Source organism: Malus domestica, chromosome 17 (genome assembly GCF_042453785.1).
Source record: "Malus domestica chromosome 17, GDT2T_hap1".
Taxonomy (NCBI): domain Eukaryota; kingdom Viridiplantae; phylum Streptophyta; class Magnoliopsida; order Rosales; family Rosaceae; genus Malus; species Malus domestica.
In genome coordinates, this window is record NC_091677.1 from 33,736,037 (window position 1) to 33,758,276 (window position 22,240).

At 40.7% G+C, this 22,240-nt stretch overlaps 1 protein-coding gene and 1 pseudogene across 2 annotated transcripts; both read left to right on the forward strand.

The window, feature by feature from the left end:
• Nucleotides 1-699: 699 nt before the first annotated feature.
• On the forward strand, nt 700-4,373 carry LOC114822509 (DEAD-box ATP-dependent RNA helicase 24-like; annotated as a pseudogene).
• A 949-nt stretch (nt 4,374-5,322) lies between these two features.
• LOC114822518 (disease resistance protein RPV1-like) lies at nt 5,323-9,608 on the forward strand. Of its 2 annotated transcripts, none has more exons than XM_070817006.1 (5): nt 5,323-5,924; nt 6,074-7,175; nt 7,267-7,680; nt 7,793-8,734; nt 8,834-9,608. In XM_070817006.1, the coding sequence occupies exons 1-5, from the start codon at nt 5,425-5,427 to the stop codon at nt 9,530-9,532; spliced, it is 3,657 nt and encodes a 1,218-aa protein (XP_070673107.1). In that variant the 5' UTR covers nt 5,323-5,424; the 3' UTR covers nt 9,533-9,608. The 2 variants fall into 2 exon arrangements, with proteins under 2 accessions (XP_070673107.1, XP_028952753.1); XM_029096920.2 differs by having other exon boundaries at nt 7,270-7,680.
• The last annotated feature ends 12,632 nt before the right edge of the window (nt 9,609-22,240 follow it).

Sequence of the window (22,240 nt, forward strand, 5' to 3'; positions counted from 1 at the left end):
TCACCACCACAAATAATAATCGTTACGCGAGGATGATTATCCAATGAGAATCGTAGCACTCAAATCTCTTTGGTGCTAACGCATTTCAGCCAAAACCACATAACAAATCATGGCATGCCAATTCCGTCTTTTGCTAAAGATAAGCATTGTCGTTCAAATCCTAGTCCCAAAGCCCTGGCATATCAAGCTTTATCCATAGGATATTCACTTCACCTATTTGGCAACCTTGAATTTGCTAATAATTATCCCATGCATGCATCACATTAGCTTACGTAATTAATCTTTCAAGTTGGACTCCACCTTGATCACCAACTGATGCCACCACGTGCTAGGACTCTTCTCATAATGCATGATGCTTAATCCCCGCGTCGAATGATAAGAATCCCACATTAAATCGAACTGTTCTGCTTGCTTCGGTATAGTTTGCGTCACATTTATCTTGTATAAAAAGTGTCAAGATAATTCATTATTAAAAGATCATTATTATGATTAAAAATCATAATATTATCCCCTAACAACAATAAAATTATCTTAACTTTCCTATCCGACGGTGTGGAGCAATGCTCACTCAACGGCCTTGATCGCACGGGCCGATGATGTAAATTGAGGTCCAAACAACAACAGAAGCAGTTTTAAAAATAAGAACAGCAATCCCAAACTGGCCCTTAGTCGAGGCGAGTCCTCCTTTGTCCCATTGAACTTAGTCCTGCCAGTGAACAAACACGGATTACACTACCTTTTAACTTAAGCTAGTCCAGTGAGAGCTAAAAAGGCAAACAAACATCCCCTTAATCGTTTCTGTACAGAGACTGCTAAAGAAACAGCATGATCAAAATCAAAGAATCATGAGGCGGCCCCAGCAAGCCCCTCAGCGGCTCTACGTCCCTCCGTCGTCGCGCGACGGAAACAGCCACGACAACTACGAAGACACCGACCTCGACAACATCGATTACGACGACAACGATGGTTCCAAGGACCCCGGGAGTGACGACAACAACCACGGCAACGCTGGCAGCGGTGATGAAGAAGTCGATCCTCTGGATGCTTTCATGGAGGGGATTCATGCGGAGGTGAGGTCAGCTCCGCCGCCGAAGCTGAAAGTGAAGGCCGAGAAGTACAGGGACGATGAGGAGGAGGATCATATGGAGAGGTTTCTGAGGGCTAAAAGGGACGTGGTGCTCACGCTGGCATCAGATGCTTTACACACCAGATATGACTCCGATGAAGAGGTATATGCGACCGCCAAGGCCGTCGATGCCGGGTTGTTGGAGTACGATTCAGATGATAATCCCATTGTTCTGGACAAGAGGAAGATCGAGCCGATTTCAGCTCTCGATCATAGTTCAATCGACTACGAGCCGTTTAATAAGGATTTTTACGAGGAGAAAGAGTCGATTTGAGGTAAATTCCAACCGAACTGAGAATTTGGTTTCTTTCTTTTTTTCTTTCCATTCACATTTGTTTTTTAAATTTTTGTGTGAATTTAGTCGAAATGCGTAGCAAAGTATTTAAATTTAAGTGGGAGAGAATATTGACCGGTAGAAGTTCTCAAGGAGAGATTTGAAATGGAAGACTAGAGTTAACTGGTGTTTTGGTTTCCTTGTTTAGGGATGAGTGAGGAGGATGTTTTTTAGTACAAGAAGAGCTTGGCCATCCGTACGTCGGGGTTTGATGTACCGAGGCCAGTTAAGACATTTGAAGATTGTGGATTTTCTTCACAACTCATGGCTGCCATAAAAAAACAAGACTACCAAAAGCCGACACCAACACAATGCGTAGCTCTACCCATAGTTCTTTCCCGGAGAGATATAATTGGTATTGCGAAAACTGGTTCTGGAAAGACTGCCACTCTTGTCCTTCCAATGATTGTCCACATTATGGATCAGCCAGAGCTTCAAAAAGAAGAAGGTCCAATTGGAGTGATATGCGCTCCTACTAGAGAGCTGGCGCACCAAATATACTTAAGAGTCCAAAAAAATTGCAAAATCACATGGGATACGTATCTCTGCTGTATATGGTGGAATGTCTTAAGCTTGATCAGTTCAAAGAACTTAAGGCAGGATGTGAAATAGTTTTTGCTACTCCTGGGAGATTGATCGACATGCTTAAAATGAAGGCACTGACAATGCTTAGGGCAACTTACCTAGTACTTGATGAGGCTGATCAGATGTTTGACCTTGGGTTTGAGCCTCAAATTAGATCTATTGTTGGTCAGATTCGGCCAGACCGACAGACATTGCTCTTTTCTGCGACAATGCTCCGTAAAGTTGAAAAATTGGCTAGGGAGATTCTCTCAGATCCTATAAGAGTTACAGTGGGTGAGGTGGGAATGGCCAATGAGGATATCACTCAGGTTGTTCATGTAATTCCTTCTGATGATGAGAAGCTGCCCTGGCTTTTTGAGAAGTTACCAGGAATGATTGATGAGGGTGATGTTTTAGTATTTGCTTCAAAAAAAGCTGCAGTGGATGAGATCGAGTCACAGCTTGCTCAGAAAGGTTTTTAAGTCACAACTCTGCATGGTGACAAGGACCAAGCATCTCGGATGGATATTTTGCAAAAATTTAAATCTGGCATTTACCATGTTCTTGTTGCAACTGATGTTGCTGCTCGTGGTCTTGACATCAAGTCAATTAAGTCAGTTGTGAACTTTGATATTGCAAAAGACATGGACATGCACATCCATTGAATTGGTAGAACAGGTCGGGCTGGTGATAAGGATGGCACTGCGTACACTCTTATTACACAGAAAGAGGCACGTTTTGCTGGTGAGTTGGTTAATAGCTTGGTTGCTGCTGGTCAGATTGTCTCCACGGAGCTCATGGACCTTGCGATGAAGGTAATTTTGCATTACTATTAACATTTTTTTTTTGTGGTTTATATAGCGAGTTTATACATGCATCCAACTACTTGCCTTTTTGTTTTAGAGATGGTGGTTATAACCTTAGTTTGTAATCCTATAATGCATTTAAGGCGAATACAAGTTATTAATATGTTCTCTGGTAAAACGTGCTCTTTTTAATGCAATATGGATTCTGGACAATTACACCTACTGGTGTTTGTCTCACAAATAAACTACGTTATCTTCACTCTACTATATAGGTGCATAGGTTGCTTCTGATTTAGAGTGCGCTTTCGAGAGAGATGGATTTGATGACCATTTGGTCTTCAAGGCCTTATTTTGGAAAGCTTTAGTATGTCCTTGGAATTACAGGGATCTTGAGATCGTTGACTTCATAACGTCAAGATAGTCAATTTCAGGAAATGTGCTTAGTTTAGGGAGAGAGTAATTAGACAGTCTTTAGTAGTCCCATCTTTACTTCATACCATGCTCTGCTTAGAAAAGGGGTTGTTGGGGGTGTATGTTGGCTTGTTGGGTTGTGGATTGAAGCATAGAGATGACTTGAAGATGAAGCTCAGTCTGGGGACGTAATAACTTTTGTGTATTATTAAGTACTCGCTTGCATTCTGGGCTACCAATACATCGGTTGAGGCCAACCAATTTGCATTTAAGAACTAAGAGAAAAATCGCATTTTAAGTACTAAATCTTAATTACCACATGGACCCTTAGTAAATTGTCACTTATTTTCCCTTGTGCCAATATATCTCATAGACATAAATGCACAGCTTATCATGATAGGTGGCTGCACCTGCATTAGTTTTAGAAGTTTTACACTATGAGAGCCACTCATGCATCATTTCTTCAGTCTTGTGACTTTTAATTCTTGCCTTGCTGCTTGTAGCTTTGTATTTTATATCCATCATAAATACACTGGTTTCCATCTCCTACATGGATGTGCAGTTATTTTGGGTGCACCTTGTCTGTGGAACTTTTGTTGCTTTCCCTTACTATGTTTCTTGTTTGATAGCTTTAGATGTTATGTTAGATTTCAGATTTTACATTCTCTATTTTAATGGGATTTACCTTGTTTATTATCAGGATGTTAGATTCATATCAAAATGTGATTCAAGAAAAGGAGTTATAAACTTTAATCATATTAAAATTTCAATTTTCTTAAGGTTCTTTTGCAATTTCATATTAAATAAGCCTTTTTCTACAATTCAAATGATGATATTATATGGATTCTGCAGGTGGAAAGAAAGGTAGAGGGAGGGGCGGCGGTGGTCGAGGTGTGCGTGGGGTGGATTTTGGTCTGGGTATTGGATATAATACGGAGTCCAATAGTTCTTCATCGAATACTGTTCCTAGTCGATCTGTTGCAGTAACTCCTCAGAGGACAGGAATGATGTCTCAGTTCAAGACTAAATTTGTTGCCGCTTCATCTAACTCTCCAAGTCAAGGTTCAGCTAACAGCTCTAGTGTGCCCAACAGACAGGCATTACGAGGATTTGTATCCGGTGGTTCAATAGGTGGTGATGTATATAGAACTCAGGCAACCAGTACAATTACTCCTGCTCCTGCTCCAACATCAATGGTAAATAAAACTGCTACTCCGAACACTGGACAAAATTCAAGTCAGAAACCCTCCGAAAGGTTAATTAAACTGATGCTTGGTTAGAATTTTTTATGTCTTTACTTATTTGATTGGTGTTGAGCAGTTTCATTTGTGCCGATTGCAGTTCTAGAGATAAACCCAGAGAAAGGCGGAGGCGCTCCGTTTGGGACTGTTAACCGTACAGTTGAACTACACCACTCTCGCATAATGAATTACAAGTTTTACTTTTGTTGTAGGTCAAGTCCTGATATTCCTATATTATTGTTGATCTTTGTCACTTTCTTTGTCGCTCTGTTTATAAGTTAAAAGAAACAGAAGATTTTGTAAACTCAGATCGACTTGTTGCACAAATAGTGGATGATTTAAAACATAGACTGTTCGTATCATTAAAATACGTTATGAAGTAGATTCTACAAAAAGTTGTGCCGTGTAAAAAAAATTGTGATGTTTCACATGTGCTCCGTATGTTATTTATATTAATCATTCTGAATTACATCATAACTCAACGACTTGGTATATAATACAATAAGGCCTTGTTGGATGTCAATGATTTGATTGGTTATGACTGGATTAGATTGGCTTAGTTTGGAAAATTCACTAGATTCAGTGAATGTTGAAAGAAAATATGGATTGCTATTTTGTTCAAGTGAAGATGGAAGAGAAAAAGAATAAGACAAGTATAACAAATCAAATATTGACGGAGCATGCATAGGTTTTTAATTACAACTATTCGTCAATTGGTGCTTATAATTTTTGGTTTTAAATGCTATTATCTCTTAAATAAAATAATTATGTTGCTTTAGTCTCCTCATCGTATTATACGTGTCGAATTCGTGTGAAGTCTGGTGGGACAAGAGAGAGATAAGGAGGTTGACTTTGATCAATTGACCTCCTTTCCATAGCCATTTTTCTTTACCTTCATCCCCTTACACAAAGTCCATTCTTAAGATCTCTAGTTCTCTCTCAATGGCTGCTAAAAGTTCCCGAGATTCTTCTTCGTCCTCTTACCAGTGTTCCTATCATGCCTTCTTGAGTTTCAGAGGCCAGGACACGCGCAGGGGCTTTACTGATCACCTCTATAGAGCTTTGGAGCTAGCAGGAATCCACACCTTTAGAGACGATGATGAAATCAAGAGAGGGGAGAATATTGAGTCGGAGTTAGAGAAGGCGATAAAGGAGTCACAAGTATCCATAATTGTCTTCTCCAAGGACTACGCTTCCTCAAGGTGGTGTTTGAACGAACTTCTGAAGGTCGTGGAACGTAGAAATACTGATCGTAGACATGTGGTTCTGCCAGTTTTCTATGATGTGGATCCATCCGATGTCAGGAAGCAGAGTGGTACTTTTGCTGAAGCATTTGCCAGACACGAGGAGCGATTCAGTACGGAGGAGATGGACAAGGTGGAGCTGTGGAGAAGAGCTCTTAGACATGTTGCAAGTTTGGGAGGCATGGTTTTAGGAGATCGGTAATTTCTATTCTCATTATGTTCTCACGCTAATTGAAAGTGTCTTTTAAATTAAGTAAAATTGTAGATGGCAGTGAAACTTGAAGTTGTTCGCCTATATATACTGCAACTTTGATTTATATGTTCCTATCGATTCAAATGAATTACAGGTATGAGGGGCAGTTCATCCAAGATATTGTTGGAGAGATTAGAAATAAAGTGGATCACGTAGCTTTAGACGTCGCTCCCTTTGCAGTTGGAATGGATGCTCGTGTGAGACGCCTAAACATGTGGTTACAAGATGGATCAAATGATGTTGGTTTAGCTGTCATCTGTGGGATGGGTGGAATTGGCAAGAGCACCATCGCGAAAGCCGCTTATAACCGCAACTTTGATAGATTTCAAGGTAGCAGCTTTCTTGCAGATATACGAGAATCTTCAGAACAACCCAATGGTTTTGCTCTCTTGCAAAGAAAACTTCTTTCAGATATCCAAAACGGGAAAGCAAAGAAAGTATACAATATGGATGAAGGAACAATCAGGATCAAACAAGCCGTAGGTTATAAAAAAGTTCTTATTGTTCTTGATGATGTGAGCAACCGGGATCAACTCAATGCAATTCTTGGAATGCGAGAGTGGCTTCATTCAGGAAGTAAAATTATCATAACAACTCGACATGAACATTTGTTAAATGCTCACGATGTTTTTGAAAAGTTTATGGTTCAAGAACTGAATGAGTACGAATCACTTGAGCTTTTCAGTTGGCATGCCTTCAGACAATCCCATCCGGAAGAAGGTTACAAGGAGCTTTCAAGACATGTGGTGCAGCACTGTGGAGGGCTTCCTGTAGCTCTTCAAGTTCTGGGATCTTCTCTATCTGGAAAAAGTGTAGAAGTATGGCAAAGTGCATTGCAGAAGTTAGACGTGATCCCTAATGACAAAATTCAAAAAGTTCTGAGGATAAGTTTTGATTCTTTACAGGATGATCATGACAAAAATTTATTCCTTCATATAGCCAGTTTCTTCACAGGAAAGACGATGGATTATACAAGTACAATGTTGGACAGCTTAAAGTTTTACACAAGGATTGGGATTGAAAATCTAGTTGACAGATGCCTAGTGAAAATTCAAGGCTCGAACAGGTTGTTGGTCATGCATCAATTGGTGAGAAACATGGCAATGGAAATTATTTGTGAAGAATCACCTGATGACCCTGGAAAACGTAGTAGAGTGTTGCAGAAAGATGCCTCTAATATTTTGAGAAAATTAAGTGTAAGAACTATGTTTTCATGTATATGTATTTTTAGTTATGATTTGTTGTCCAGTACTAGTTATATACTTATTCAATGCTCTGATTTGTTAGCAGGGTACGGAAAATATTAAGGGCCTCATGCTTAACCTTGCTAGCAAAATAACGTTTGTTGGATGTCATAAAAAACGATGCCATGATGAAGATTATGATGGAAATTGTTCAAGACGACGTCGTCTTGGTTTCTTCTCTTGGAAGCCAGTTAGCTTTCCGTCCACAAACTCAGCTTCTGCATCAAATGAGATAGATTTCAAATCTGAGGCGTTTAGAAGGATGCACAATCTTGAAATTCTCATGCTCAACAACGTCAACGTCAGGGGAAGCTACGAAGAATTTCCAAAAAGTTTAATATGTTTATCTTGGAGAGGATTCCACTTAAAATCAGTACCAGAAAATTTTTATTTGGAAAACCTGGTTGTTCTTGACATGCGAAATAGTAGCCTACAACATGTTTGGAATGGGATCAGGGTACGTAACTCTCTCTCTCTCTCTCTCTCTCACTCACTCTCACACACACTTTCTCTCACACATGTCCATTATATCTTCTTAGAAATTGATTAATACTTCTTATTGAAAACAGTTCTTTCCGAGGCTGAAGATTCTTAATCTCAGTCATTCGCATGGCCTTAGGACAACCCCTGACTTCTCAGGACTCCCTAACCTTGAGAGATTGATTCTTAAACATTGCATAAATTTGGTTGAGGTTGATGAGTCCATCGGATACCTAGAGAAACTTGTTGTTTTGAATCTAGAAGGCTGCAAAAATCTCATGAAGCTTCCAAAATTGAGATCTATTCAGGATCTTATTCTTTCTGGTTGCTCAAAGCTTGTGCTTGGTGCCAATACGACTGCCACAACTGGTCACTTACAATCTACAGCTTGTGAATTGAAGAAACTCAATCTGCTATCAGCTAAATCATGGTATTCAATCTGGTCGCGGGTGTCCCCAAGAAAAAATATTGAACCAAGCAGTTTCTCATTGGCAAGTTTACCACATTCCTTGACAAGTTTAAGTCTGGATAGCTGCAATCTATCAGAGATTCCGAGTGCCCTTACTATGCTGTCTTCGTTAGAGTACTTGGATCTGAATAAGAATCCAATTACAAGCCTACCAGAGAGCATGAACAATCTTGTTAAGCTTCACACTCTTGCAGTAGATGGTTGCAGAAACCTCACAATGCTTCCAGAGCTCCCACATAGTTTGAAACAATTGAATGGTAGAGGTTGCACATCATTGAAAAGAATAACAAATTTACCGAACTTGCACATATTACCGGCCACACATCCCTTCGGCATGCAAAAGGACATAGATTTAAAGTATTACAACATATTATTGGACTCAAATTTATGGTATTGTGGGAAACTAGTTGATGTTGTAAGCTTGTTTAATACACTACCATTGAGCAGCTTTGACATAAAACTCCTCAAAGATATCGATCTATTCGATTTGAAACCCAACGGTGGCGTTGAGGTCCAAAGGAACAGCGATTGTGCAAGTTTTGGCAAGCCCAGGCGCTCCAAGGTTCTTCTCTCTCTCTCTCACTGCTATGTACAAGTGCTTATAATATGATCTCTATGGCGTAAACAATTAGATTGTAATCACATCACCATGAAACTGCAGGGAACTTTTGAATGCGGCATATTTAGCATATTTGTCCACGAGAGCAAGATTCCAGATCGGTTCAATTACAGGAGCATGGGTAACAGTGTGTTCTCTATTATTGTTCCTTCACAGCCTAATATCAAGATCGTAGGTTTAAATGCATGTATATTGTATGCCCGGCAATCGGATCGAAGCCCTGAGATTGCACTTGGAAACTATCATTTCTATTCGCTTGAACTTAGGAATGAGACAAAGGGCCTTAAGTGGCGTTTACCTATGTTCAATGAGGTTGAATGGAGGGTGATGAACGAAGATATGTTATGGCTAAGCCATTGGATTATGGGGAACGATGAATTGGAATGCGGGGAACAAGTGCGTTTTGAAATAATCGGAGTGCAAGACGGTTTCGTCACAAAGGAGATTGGAGTCCAGTTTGTGTACGAGCAGCAAAATAAGGATAAGGAGGATGTCCCATCAAGTAGTGAAGATCCAATGATCCTACCTGACAGATCGTTTCGGGTCTGGAGCAAAGTATCGCCTTGGCACTGGAGCGTAGGTTTCGCTGGAAGGGGTGGCCCTATTGGGAGAGAGACCGGGGTGGAATACATCCATAACAATGAGAAGAAAGTTATTTCAACTGTCATGTGCGCGGCTCAATACATTCTCTGTAACCATGAAGTGATCGATCTTGAGAATGAATCCCGCATGACCCCGTAGTAACAACGAGTGCTCTAAACTATTACCCAGTTTAATTCAAATTGATGGTGATGATGCACAAATCACTAAATTCAAATGTGTATTGGTTGTTATGCTTCGTTTCTATCTATTTTCAATTTTTCCCTAAAAAATTGTTTTCAATAATTTAATATACAAAATTTCATACCAAACAAATTCTTGCCTGTATAAAGTATGAATTTAAAACCTGTTTTTAAGAAAAATAAAGTTTCAGACCCCAACTAGAAAATAAGCCCACGAGTTGTGGCGGGAACTAACTGTTTCAGGCGTAACTGCGTGAATAAGACACATTTCACATGTAACTGAATAAATAAGACACAAAGTGCAGGAAGTAAAGCTCATATTTAGCAGTGTTATTTTAACAACAATTGTTCAAGTGGTGGATTGCCCCCGGTGGGTTGGGCATTTCTCTTAGTCCTACTGCATTCCGGGTTCAAAGTTCCAACCATCCCCCGTACCAGTTTAAGCACACCAAAGACCAAATTTAGCATGTTCTTTCGTCATCCACCCAACCCCAGCAGATATACAAAATTCAAATAGAACTTGGCAAATTCATCCTCTTAAAATACAAAACGAAAATAATTTATGATCACTGACCTCTGAGAATCGAATGATATTCGGATTCTTCAATGATCTGTGGTTCTTGATTTCCCCTTGAACATGTTCATCCATCTGCATCACCAAAAAAAAAAGTATATTTAAAAAAAAATACAAAATGAAAATAGTTTATGATCACTAACCTCTTTGGATCGAATGATATTCGGATGGTCCAGTGATCTATAGTTCATGATTTCCCTTTGAACATGTTCATCTATCTGCATCACCAAAAAAATAATAAATATTTAAAAAAAAATACAAAATTTAAAGGATAAGAATTGCGAAGATTCTTAGGTCTTAGTTCGAAATGTAATAGCTCATCTCACCTCCATATATTACCAAATCTTAGTCTATATGATTTTGCCAGAGCCACCGAATGTTGAATATATATCTGTTGAATGTTCTACTACCATCAACATTATAAAGGTTTCTAATCGAATCATATATTTAAAATCCAAGCATGAAAGTTTTACAAAGATAAATAAACAAATGTAAATAACTAATTAGGCAATACACAGCAGAGAGGGGAGAGAGAGAGAGAGAGAGAGAGCAATTGAAGGGAATGCATAGTTATCTCTATCTTCGGAAAAAAGAAAAGAAAAAAAGAGAGCAGTTGAAGGAGTGAGAAGCAAAGCAGCATACCAAGTGGAGGGTAAGCAATTAAGCATAGTCATCTCACGTACGGATTGCCTGAGAACTGATCTTTGCTTCTCTTCCTTATGATCCTCTTAAATGCAATTCTACACATTTCTAAACCAAAATTGCAAAGCAGAATTCAAAGAAATTTAAAGAAATCTAGTAAAGATTCAAACTTTTTTATTATCCAAAAGATGTACATAACCCCATGTAACAAAAACAAATTTATGACACAAAAGAAATTATCTTTAGCCAACAAAAGCAAAAAAGAGAAAGAGAGAGATTTTGCTTTTTGCACTATGCAGAATGTGCAGAGAATCAAAATATCATAACCCATTTAACAACATGATATTTTAGGCAAAAAGGCATCACCTTTAGACCCCAAATGAAAGAATTTGAGAGAGAGCGCATACGTGGTTGCCAAGAAGAGGAAGAGAGCAATTCTATTTCCTGTAAAAATGAAGAAACAGAGCATTAACAAACACACATGCACAAATCTCAAAAGGAAATTGGTAAGAAATAATCGTAATTGAGAAAATAATCAAAAAACTAGAGAGCACACAACTGGAGTCTAATTCTACAGAACCCACGAGTCGACAAACAAATATCCAAAATTAACAGATTACAGTAACAACATTCCAACAAAAGTAAGAAGACCAGAAAAATTATCTATTCTAAAGTACATTAGTTCCATCATGCATAAATCAAGGGAGTCACGGAAGGCCAGTATCTTAAGGTAATCCAACATGTTAAAGCATCCAAACAGAGACTCAGAATTACAAAACGCATGAAAATTCACATTCCAACGTGTTATGGAATCACCAATTTCAGATCAACCAAAATCAAATAAATTTATATCAGTACGCATCAAACCCACCAAACCCAAAATCAAAAGAAGGTGATCAAATGTTTGATTTTGCTAAATATTACAAAATAAAATAAATAAGAATATGTACAAATCAACATGCATACCTTGTAGCGGTGCAGGGAACAGTAGCGTGAGCTGCATCGAGGGCATGTGTACTGGGAAAATTGCTACTGGCAGCTGCAACTAACAAAAACAAAAACAAAACAAAATTGAATAAAATCAAAATCGGAAAAATTTCCAGAAAATAAATAAAACAAATTATCAAGCTTTGTTGATGAAAGAGAGGTGGGGTTGGTGAAGAACATACACGCGGCTATGAGCAGTAGACAAAAGATTTCAAAATGATTTCTTCACTTTTCAATCAGGACATGCACGAATATAAAAATGGCAGAGAGGATTAAAACCATACCAAACACTAGAAAATCAAGTATAAAAATCGTACTTACCTTGTGAATGAGGACATGCAGACACATGATGGATGAAGGACAGCAAATCCCGCATACACGAACCTAACTTGCCACTGTTCGCCACCCCCACCCCTCCCTATCTCTCTCTCCCTGCAATCGCGACGATTTCTGTCACTGTCACCCTCCCACTCCCGAATCGAATATCCGCACGAAATCTCTCTCTCTCTCTCTCTCTCTCTCTCTCTCTCTCTCTCTCTCTCTCTCTCTCGCTCGGTTTCTCTCACTGTCACCCTCCCACTCCCGAATCGAAGATCCGCACGAAATCTCTCTCCCTCTACAAGCGGCATGGCCGCTGTCCCTCTCTGTCTGCCCTCACCATCAATCCCAATCCCAAAATTAAGATGACAAAAGTGCCCTGCAACCCTTTAATTCTAGCCGCGTGATCCTAACCCTAGATGAATATTTCTGGAATTTGAACACCCAAAGTATCTCATCAAATGTGGATGTACCCACAGTATGAATCTGAGAATTTCTCAATTCAACTCTCGAAATTACTGTGACAGTATTAATATATCATGTGGAATGAGGTGGTATTATGGTAAAAGATAGAACTTTAGCTGATGGTAAACAACATTTGGGAATTTGATGTAAGCCGGCTGGGAATCCCAAATGTTGTTTACCATAAGCTAAAATTTAATCTCTGATTAAAAAAATAATAATAAAAAGCACACCTCAAACTGACAAGGACCATAATTTTCAAGTGACACTGCTTTTCAATGGTTACCATAAAAAAAATAATAATAAAAGAACTGATCATTTGAATTATTCATGACAGAACCAATTTTGATTTGAAATATGATGGCCAAGAACAAATCACACTGCTTTTCAATGGTTACCATAAATTTTCAGAAGTTACAGAAGATTTTTTTATCAAATGAAAAGACAATGGTCACATATATCTACAATTAACCACCAGTAAGCGTGAAATATTACATCACAATGCAATAGCAGCTATACAGGATGCCATGCCATTCATACTATGACAAATCACAAAAGTGACAATTAAAGGGCACCTAACAGACACCCCCATCTCTCTCTCTGCAATAGCAGAAATCCCTCGGGTTTCAGAAAGCAAATGGAAAACAAAATGCTTTTACATCCCCTACCCATACCCATACCTCCCTTTACCCGTTCCCTTTACCCTCGCAGAAAATCCTCCCATCTCTCTCTCACCCTTGTCCCATCTCTCTGTCTGCAAATCGCAGAAAAGAAACCCTGAACAAATCACTTAAATCCCTCGCCTAAATCCTCCCACATTTCTCTCAGACACCCCCTATCTCTCTCTCTTTGCAAACCCTAAACCAAATCTCCTAAATCCTATCTCGGACACCCCACACAAAGCCAAGAAGCCAAGATATTAAAGCAATCTCTACATAATACTATGGAACAATGAAGCAAAATGGTACTTACTTGTTCCTTGTCCAAAACCGTTGGTGCCACCGCACATTGTTATCAATTGTGGGTTGATCAAATCCTTCATGGCTTAGACTGCATGAAGAATTAGAAACTAAAAGATGAATATATGCTGTAAATCATCATATAAATGTAATTGCATTTAAAAAAAGAAGGGAATGAAAAAATTGAATTCTATTTCATCAGTATGTAACTGCATGAAAAGTTACATTGAATGCAAACTCAATCAATTTCCCCAAAGTCATTGTTAACTGAAAATCAATACCAAACCCATATATACCACCATTGAATTTGCGAAACCCAAAAACAAAATACAAAAATTTACTCATATAATCACAGAAAAACATGAAATTTGAGCACACATTTGGCAAAGTTAAAGGATAAAGGCACTCACATCATCGTAGTACTCTTTGGGAAGATCTTCTAATACTGGTTCTTCCTTTTTCTTGCTCTTCCTCAGAGCTGCCATAAAAAAACCCAGAGAAGCACACAAATTCAGAAAAGAAGAGGTCCAAAACTGCCATAAAAAATCCAGACAGCATACAAATTTATCAGAACAAAAACCAAATGATGTGAGTGATAGTGAGAGAGGTTGTGTTAGGCACCTGAAACACGTTTTGGTTTCAATTGAAACGGCCAGAGCGTTGCATGTGAGGAAGATGACGATAGGATATCCACATTCTTTTTTCTTGGGTGAACTAACCAAACCATATTATATACTAAAACGACATAAAAAATCATTAACAAAATCACAACAAAATAGAACAAAAACATTCACAAAAGAATTCCCCAAGTTTTCAAATGGAAATTAAACATTTACATAGCTTATATAAAAAGCCAAAATATAAAAAATTAATCAAAAGGTTGAGATAACTCACATCCCAGTAATGCTTATTGCTGATATTAACACCCACTGACAGCAGCCCTCGGTTTGTGGAATTCCCACGCCCAACTCCATGACCTCTCTCTCTGCCATCCCTCTCTCCCTCACAACCATACCCACTTTCGACCCACCCCTCAATCCCGACACCAACCCTTGATTTAAGGAGGAAAAATCAATACAACCACCCTTTTCGCAAGCCTCACTCCTCCCGCTCCCTTCCCCTCCCTGCCAATCCCATGCCCATCTCCCTTGTTGTAGCTCTGCAACCCACGTTTTTTGGCACCAAACACTATGTCCTAGGATGATGTGACAATTTATCAAAGTCAGAAAATGCATTATCTCAGTTTAGGTTGGTAGCATATATGATCCCCGTGCAGCAACATAGAATACTTAGTAAAAGTTGCATTTCTGAGAACAAATAACCAAGATGCTTGACCGAAAAAACAATGCAGATGCTTTAGTAATACAGAATTACAGTTTTATTCAAGCTTCTCAGTCACAAACTAACCTTCCTTTGTCGAGCAGCAAGGAAGAGGGGGCGAAAATTGATTCCTGGATGAGCTTTTTCGTTCAAAACTAAGTCGAGCTGCAAGGACGAAGGGTCGAGGATTGTTCGTGAGCTGGTGTTGCGGATATAAACATATAGAAAGCTCCACTGTGTCATAACAAACACAAATCAAATATGATCACCATGTCACATTAATTACCTAAAATTCAAAATGTTATATACATTAGTATGTTGAACAAAACTCCGCCTATGTAAGTTTATCTTACATTGCCGGTCCCAAGCCCGGATAAAGGAGGAGGGGGAGGGCGTCAGGTAGTCGACAGCCGGCACTCCATGATCACGTCGAATCCTTATGAAAATGAATCCAGAACGAAATCGCGCTAAAGCTAGGGCGTCACCCGTAAGTGGCGCGCTGTGTAGCCCGAGCACAGTGATAAGTGAGCAAGGGTCGCTGTATCTCCATCGGCACCCGGATACAGTGTTAAATGAGCAAGGGGGCCATAGAAACTTCTTTTCGAACGACTCCACTCAAAGTTGTTTGGGAGCATATGCTCCTATCAACTTTACACGGGACACACAAAAGAAGTACTTTGATCCTATTAGACGGGAGAGGGTGAAGAAGCTAGGACAGAAGGGTAGAGTTCAAGAGAGCAAAATGCGTTTAGGAACGTGGAATATAGGAACCTTGACGGGAAAATCTATGGAAGTAGTGGAAGTTATGGTGAGGAGAAGGATAAATATTATGTGCCTACAAGAAACTAAGTGGGTTGGTCGTAAGGCAAAGGATCTAGAAAACTCAGGGTTTAAACTATGGTATTCGGGCACAAATAGAACGAGAAACGGTGTTGGCATCATCGTGGACAAGACCTTGACACAAGATGTTGTAGATGTCAAGAGGGTAGGAGATAGAATCATGGCAATCAAGATTGTAATAGGACAAGAACTTATCAATGTGATTAGTGCGTACGAACCTCAAGTAGGGTTGGATACGAGTTCGAAGGAGAAATTTTGGGAAGACCTTGGAGACTTGGTGCGAGGAATTGCTCAGACGGAGAAGTTATTTATAGGAGGAGATTTAAATGGACACGTGGGCAGGGAGACAGGCAACTATGGAGGTTTTCATGGTGGCCATGGTTTTGAGGAGAGAAACGAGGATGGGGAAGCTATCTTGGATTTTGCAATGGCATAGAGGAGGGGGAGGGCGTCAGGTAGTCGACAGCCGGCACTCCATGATCACGTCGAATCCTTATGAAAATGAATCCAGAACAAAATCGCGCTAAAGCTAGGGCGTCACCCGTAAGTGGCGCGCTGTGTGGCCTGAGCACAGTGATAAGTGAGCAAGGGTCGCTGTATCTCCATCGGCACCCGGATGCAGTGTTAAATGAGCAAGGGGGCCATAGAAACTTCTTTTCGAACGACTCCACTCAAAGTTGTTTGGGAGCATATGCTCCTATCAACTTTACCCGGGACACACAAAAGAAGTACTTTGATCCTATTAGACGGGGGAGGGTGAAGAAGCTAGGACAGAAGGGTAGAGTTCAAGAGAGCAAAATGCGTTTAGGAACGTGGAATATAGGAACCTTAACGGGAAAATCTATGGAAGTAGTGGAAGTTATGGTGAGGAGAAGGATAAATATTATGTGCCTACAAGAAACTAAGTGGGTTGGTAGTAAGGCAAAGGATCTAGAAAACTCAGGGTTTAAACTTTGGTATTCGGGCACAAATAGAACGAGAAACGGTGTTGGCATCATCGTGGACAAGACCTTGGTACAAGATGTTGTAGATGTCAAGAGGGTAGGAGATAGAATCATGACAATCAAGATTGTAATAGGACAAGAACTTATCAATGTGATTAGTGCGTACGCACCTCAAGTAGGGTTGGATACGAGTTCGAAGGAGAAATTTTGGGAAGATCTTGGAGACTTGGTGCAAGGAATTGCTCAGACGGAGAAGTTATTTATAGGAGGAGATTTAAATGGACACGTGGGCAGGGAGACAGGCAACTATGGAGGTTTTCATGGTGGCCATGGTTTTGGGGAGAGAAACGAGGATGGGGAAGCTATCTTGGATTTTGCAATGGCATATGATCTCTTCTTAGCCAACACCTTCTTTAAGAAGAGAGAAGAACATGTGATCACCTACAAGAGTGGGTCGTCAAAAACACAAATAGATTTTCTTCTAATGAGGAAAGGGGATCGTATAACTTGTAAGGATTGCAAAGTTATACCAGGAGAGAGCGTGGCTAATCAACATCGCTTGTTGGTGATGGATGTACATATCAAAAGAGTAAGACAAAAGAACAAGACTTGGAAGTGCCCAAGGACTAGATGGTGGAATCTAAAAGAAGAAAAACAAGCCATTTTCAAAGAGAAGGTAATCACCCAATGTGTGTGGGATAGAGAGGGGGAAGCTAGCCAAATGTGGAATTCCATGGCTAGTTGTATCCGAAAAGTAGCAAAAGAGGTATTAGGAGAGTCCAAGGGCTTTGCCCCACACCAAAAGGAATCTTGGTGGTGGAATGAGGAGGTACAAACAAAGGTGAAGGCTAAGAAGGAATGTTGTAAAGCCTTATACAAGGATAGGACCGATGAAAATGGTGAAAGGTATAGAAAAGCGAAGCAAGAGGCGAAGAAAGCTGTCAGAGAAGCTAAGTTAGCGGCTTACGACGATATGTATAAACGACTAGATACCAAAGAAGGAGAGTTGGATATCTATAAACTATCTAGAGCAAGGGAAAAGAAGACAAGGGACCTAAACCAAGTGAGGTGCATCAAGGATGAGGATGGAAAGGTTCTTGCTACAGAGAACGCGGTTAAAGACAGATGGAGAGGTTATTTTCATAATCTTTTCAATGAAGGACATGAAATGAGTGCTTCTTTAGGGGAGTTGAGTAACTCAGAAGAGTGTAGAAACTACTCTTTTTATCGTAGAATCCGGAAGGAAGAAATGGTTGTAGCTTTGAAGAAGATGAAGCATAGAAAAGCAGTAGGCCCAGACGATATACCAATCGAAGTGTGGAAAGTTTTGGGAGAGACAGGTATAACATGGCTCACTGACCTTTTCAATAGGATTTTGAAAACGAAGAAGATGCCAAATGAGTGGCGAACGAGCACTTTGGTGCCTATCTACAAGAATAAGGGCGACGTACAAAATTGCATGAACTATAGGGGTATTAAGCTAATGAGTCATACAATGAAGCTCTGGGAGAGAGTCATTGAGCATAAATTGAGGCAAGAGACACGGGTTTCGGATAACCAATTCGAGTTCATGCCAGGGCGCTCAACCATGGAGGCAATCTATCTCTTACGAAGATTGATGGAAAGATATAGAGATGGGAAAAAGGATTTACACATAGTCTTTATAGATTTGGAAAAAGGATTTTAGAGAAGAAAGGAGTACGAGTAGCATATATCCAAGCTATAAAGGATATGCATGAAGGAGCAAAGACTGCCGTAAGAACTCATGAAGGACAAACCGAAAGCTTTCCCATAACTGTAGGATTACATCAAGGCTCATCCTTAAGTCCTTACCTTTTTGCGTTGGTAATGGATGAGTTAACAGGACATATTCAAGATGATATTCTTTGGTGTATGCTTTTCGCAGACGATATAATGTTGATAGATGAAACTCGGGAAGGGGTAAATGCAAAGCTTAACCTTTGGAGAGAAGTGTTGGAATCTAAAGGTCTTCGCCTAAGCCGAGCAAAGACAAAATATATGGAGTGCAAGTTCAATGCAAATGGAGGCCAAAACGAGTTAGGGGTGAGGATCGGAGATCAAAAAATACCAAAGAGCGACCGTTTTCGTTACCTAGGATCTATCTTGCAAAAGAACGGAGAATTAGATGGAGATCTCAACCATAGAATACAAGCTGGATGGATGAAGTGGAAGAGTGCATCCGGCGTGTTGTGTGACCGCCGTATGCCACTGAAGCTCAAGGGAAAATTTTATAGGACGACAATAAGGCCGGCGATGCTGTATGGCACAGAATGTTGGGCGGTGAAGCATTAACACGTACACAAAATGGGTGTAGCGGAGATGAGGATGCTTCGTTGGATCTGTGGGCACACGAGAAATGATAAGATTAGGAATGAGGATATCCGGGGTAAAGTAGGAGTAGCCGAAATTGAAGGAAAGATGAGAGAAAATCGGTTACGATGGTTTGGACATGTGCAAAGAAGGCCTACTGACGCTCCGATTAGAAGATGCGACTATGGGACAGAGGTTCAGGGCCGAAGGGGTAGAGGAAGACCTAGGAAAACTTTGGAAGAGACCCTAAGAAAAGACTTAGAGTACTTGGATCTAACGGAGGACATGACACAGGACAGAACACAATGGCGTTCTAAGATTCATATAGTCGATCCCACTCAGTGACTTGGATTTTCCAAGTCTCCAACCGAGAAGTTTTCCTCACTCGGGAAATTAAGGGAACACTACCTCAACCTACATGCTCCACTCACAAAGCTTCAACATACAAGCTTCAACAAAAGAAAATTCAAATAACTTAGCGAAGAAGGCTTTGGTGTATTTAACACAATACGTTGAAATGAAGGAAAACTTATTTATTGATAGCCCTGATAAGTTACAAATATGTACATATACATGAGTCAAAATAAACAAACAAGAGGGAGCCTTCACAAAGGTCGCTTAGGAGAAGTCTCAGCAGTCGGTAGAGCCCCAGAAAGAAAAGGCACCGGAGGGGGATCATTCGGAGCCTCAGTACTGGACAGAACCCTAGAAGGAGGAGGCATCAGAGGTTGATCACTTGGAGCTTCATTACGCGGTACAGCCCCAGAAGACGAAGGCAATAAATGCCTTTGGAACAAACCCACAAATCTCTGATGATCAAGTAAAACCTGACCATCAGATTCTTTCATCTGGTCAAGCTTCCTCTTCATGTTTGTAGCATAGTCATGTGCGAGCCGGTGCAACTATTTATTCTCATGCTTGAGCCCTCTAATCTCCTGTTTGAGACTCATCACTTCAGCCGCCAATGATTCAACTTGGCGGGTTCGAGCAAATAGGCGTTGGGCCATATTAGACACAGAACCTGCACACTGAACACTGAGAGCCAGAGAATCCTTAACAGCCAACTCATCAAACCGTTTGGAAAGTAGTCTGTTATCTTTGGGAGTGAGAACGTTCCTGGCCACTATCGCAGCGGCCATATCATTCTTCATCACGGAATCCCCAACGGTAAGAGGACCAGTAGGGGAGATGAAGGATGGGCGCCATATGTTGTTTGGAGAAGGCGGGGCTGCCTCTTCAACAAGGTTCAAGTCAAAACGACGGTCGGAGGGGCCAGACATTTTCAAAGGTGTTGAAGAGAGAAGAGGTCGGACAAATCAAGATCTTAGAAGTGCAAGAATGAAGCTTCTACTGGTGAAGATTCAAGTGTGCTTTGGAACTTAATGCTAGCCTCTATAAAAATCTGCACTAGACGAAGCTTCAGAAATCGAAGAGGTGCCTGCTCAGAAATCGAAGAGGCATTTGCTTTCTCAAAAGCTGGGCTGCTCAGAGACCACGAGGGTCGACCTCAGAAATCGAAGAGACGTTTGCTTTCTCAAAAGCTGGGCTGCTCAAAGACCACGAAGGCCGATCTCAGAAATCGAAGAGGCTTGCTTTCTCAAAAGCTGGGCTGCTCAGAGACTACGAGGGCCGATCTCAGAAATCGAAGAGGCACATACTTTTCCAGCCTTGTCAACACCTGTCACACGCACACTCAGCTTTGCGGAAATTATTGGCATTCTGTCGAAGATTTCTGATGAAGTAGAAAGCACATGAATCGTACTGTTCAATCACCCACTTCCCACACGCAACAGTAGCTCGAGGGTACCACAGATAACTTTGCCAAAGTTATCTGACAAAGTTGAGACACGTGAAGCTTACAGCTCCCACTACATCGCTCTGGCCAAGAAGGGTAAAAGAATAACAAAGAAACAACACTAACAAAGTTTAGACACATAAATTTTGAAGGTCTAGCTACCATATTATTACCCACAAGGGTAAAGGAACAGTACCATTGCTAGATAATTGGAAGGTCCCGGTGTGTCAACCTCTGTACTTCGTGGCACGATAGACTAGCAAACATGCATAACCTTTACTCACATTCGAGAAAACACTTCCAACAAGATTGCTTGCTCCAATATCGAAGAGGCACCGCCTTCCGAATCTCGAGAGCCAGACTCCCAACATGATTACTTTCTCAAAAATCGAAGAGAGGGTAAAGGAACAGTACCACTGCTGGATAATTGGAAAGTCCCTGTGTATCAACCTCTGTGCTTCGTGGCAATGTAGACTAGCAAACATGCCCAACCTTTACTCACATTCGAGAAAACGCTCCCAACAAGATTGCTTGCTCCAAAATCGAAGAGGCACCGCCCTCCGAATCTCGAGAGCCAGACTCCCAACATGATTACTTTCTCAAAAATCGAAGAGACACCGCTATCCGAATCTCGAGAGCCAGACCCCCAGCAGGATTGCTTTCTCAAAAATCGAAGAGGCATCATTCTCCGAATCTTGAGAGCCAGATCCCTGACAGGATTGCTTGTTCGAAAACCGAAGAAGCACCACTTTCCCAACTTCAAGAGCTGGATCTCCTTAGATAAAGCTTGTCTGTAATCTTCACACGCAACATCAGCTTTCCAGATACCACAGACCACTTTTTCAAAGTGCTCTGACAGAGTTAAAACATGTGAAGCTGGCAGCTCCCACTACCGTGCTATGACCAAGCAGGGTAAAGGAATAGCATTATTACTTGATGTTAGGGAGACTCATATATATGTCGACCTCCATCCCCAATGGACAGGCAGACCTGCAAAAATGCTCAACCCTTCCTCTTATCTGAGAGGGCACTCCCAACAAAGCCTTTCGAAATATTCAGCTTTCTTTCTTCCCGATAATACCTCTGCAAACAAGCTATACTAGAGCAAGAATATCTCATATCATCAGGGTTAAAAGCAAGAGTATCCCATATCATGCTTTTTCCCTGTCTTTTCCTTTGACCTTGTTCTTACCTGCAAAACAAGGAGAAAGAGAGCAATCAGTCAGCACTTGGAATCAAGCTTCCAGCCAGGAACTGACTGCCTGGAACCCCTTACCTGAGTACTTACCTGGCATTGCTCTCGAGTACTCATCTTCAACATCTTATGCTTCCAGGGAAGATACCGCATCTGCTTGAGGAACAGATAGGGCAAGTGAGAAGGATACAAAGAAGCATGTGGAGACAAGCGTAACAGCACACGTGCCAATACATCCACTACTCTGTCAAAAGCAAAAGTATCCCATATCAGCAGGGTCGAACGTACTCTAGATTTGAT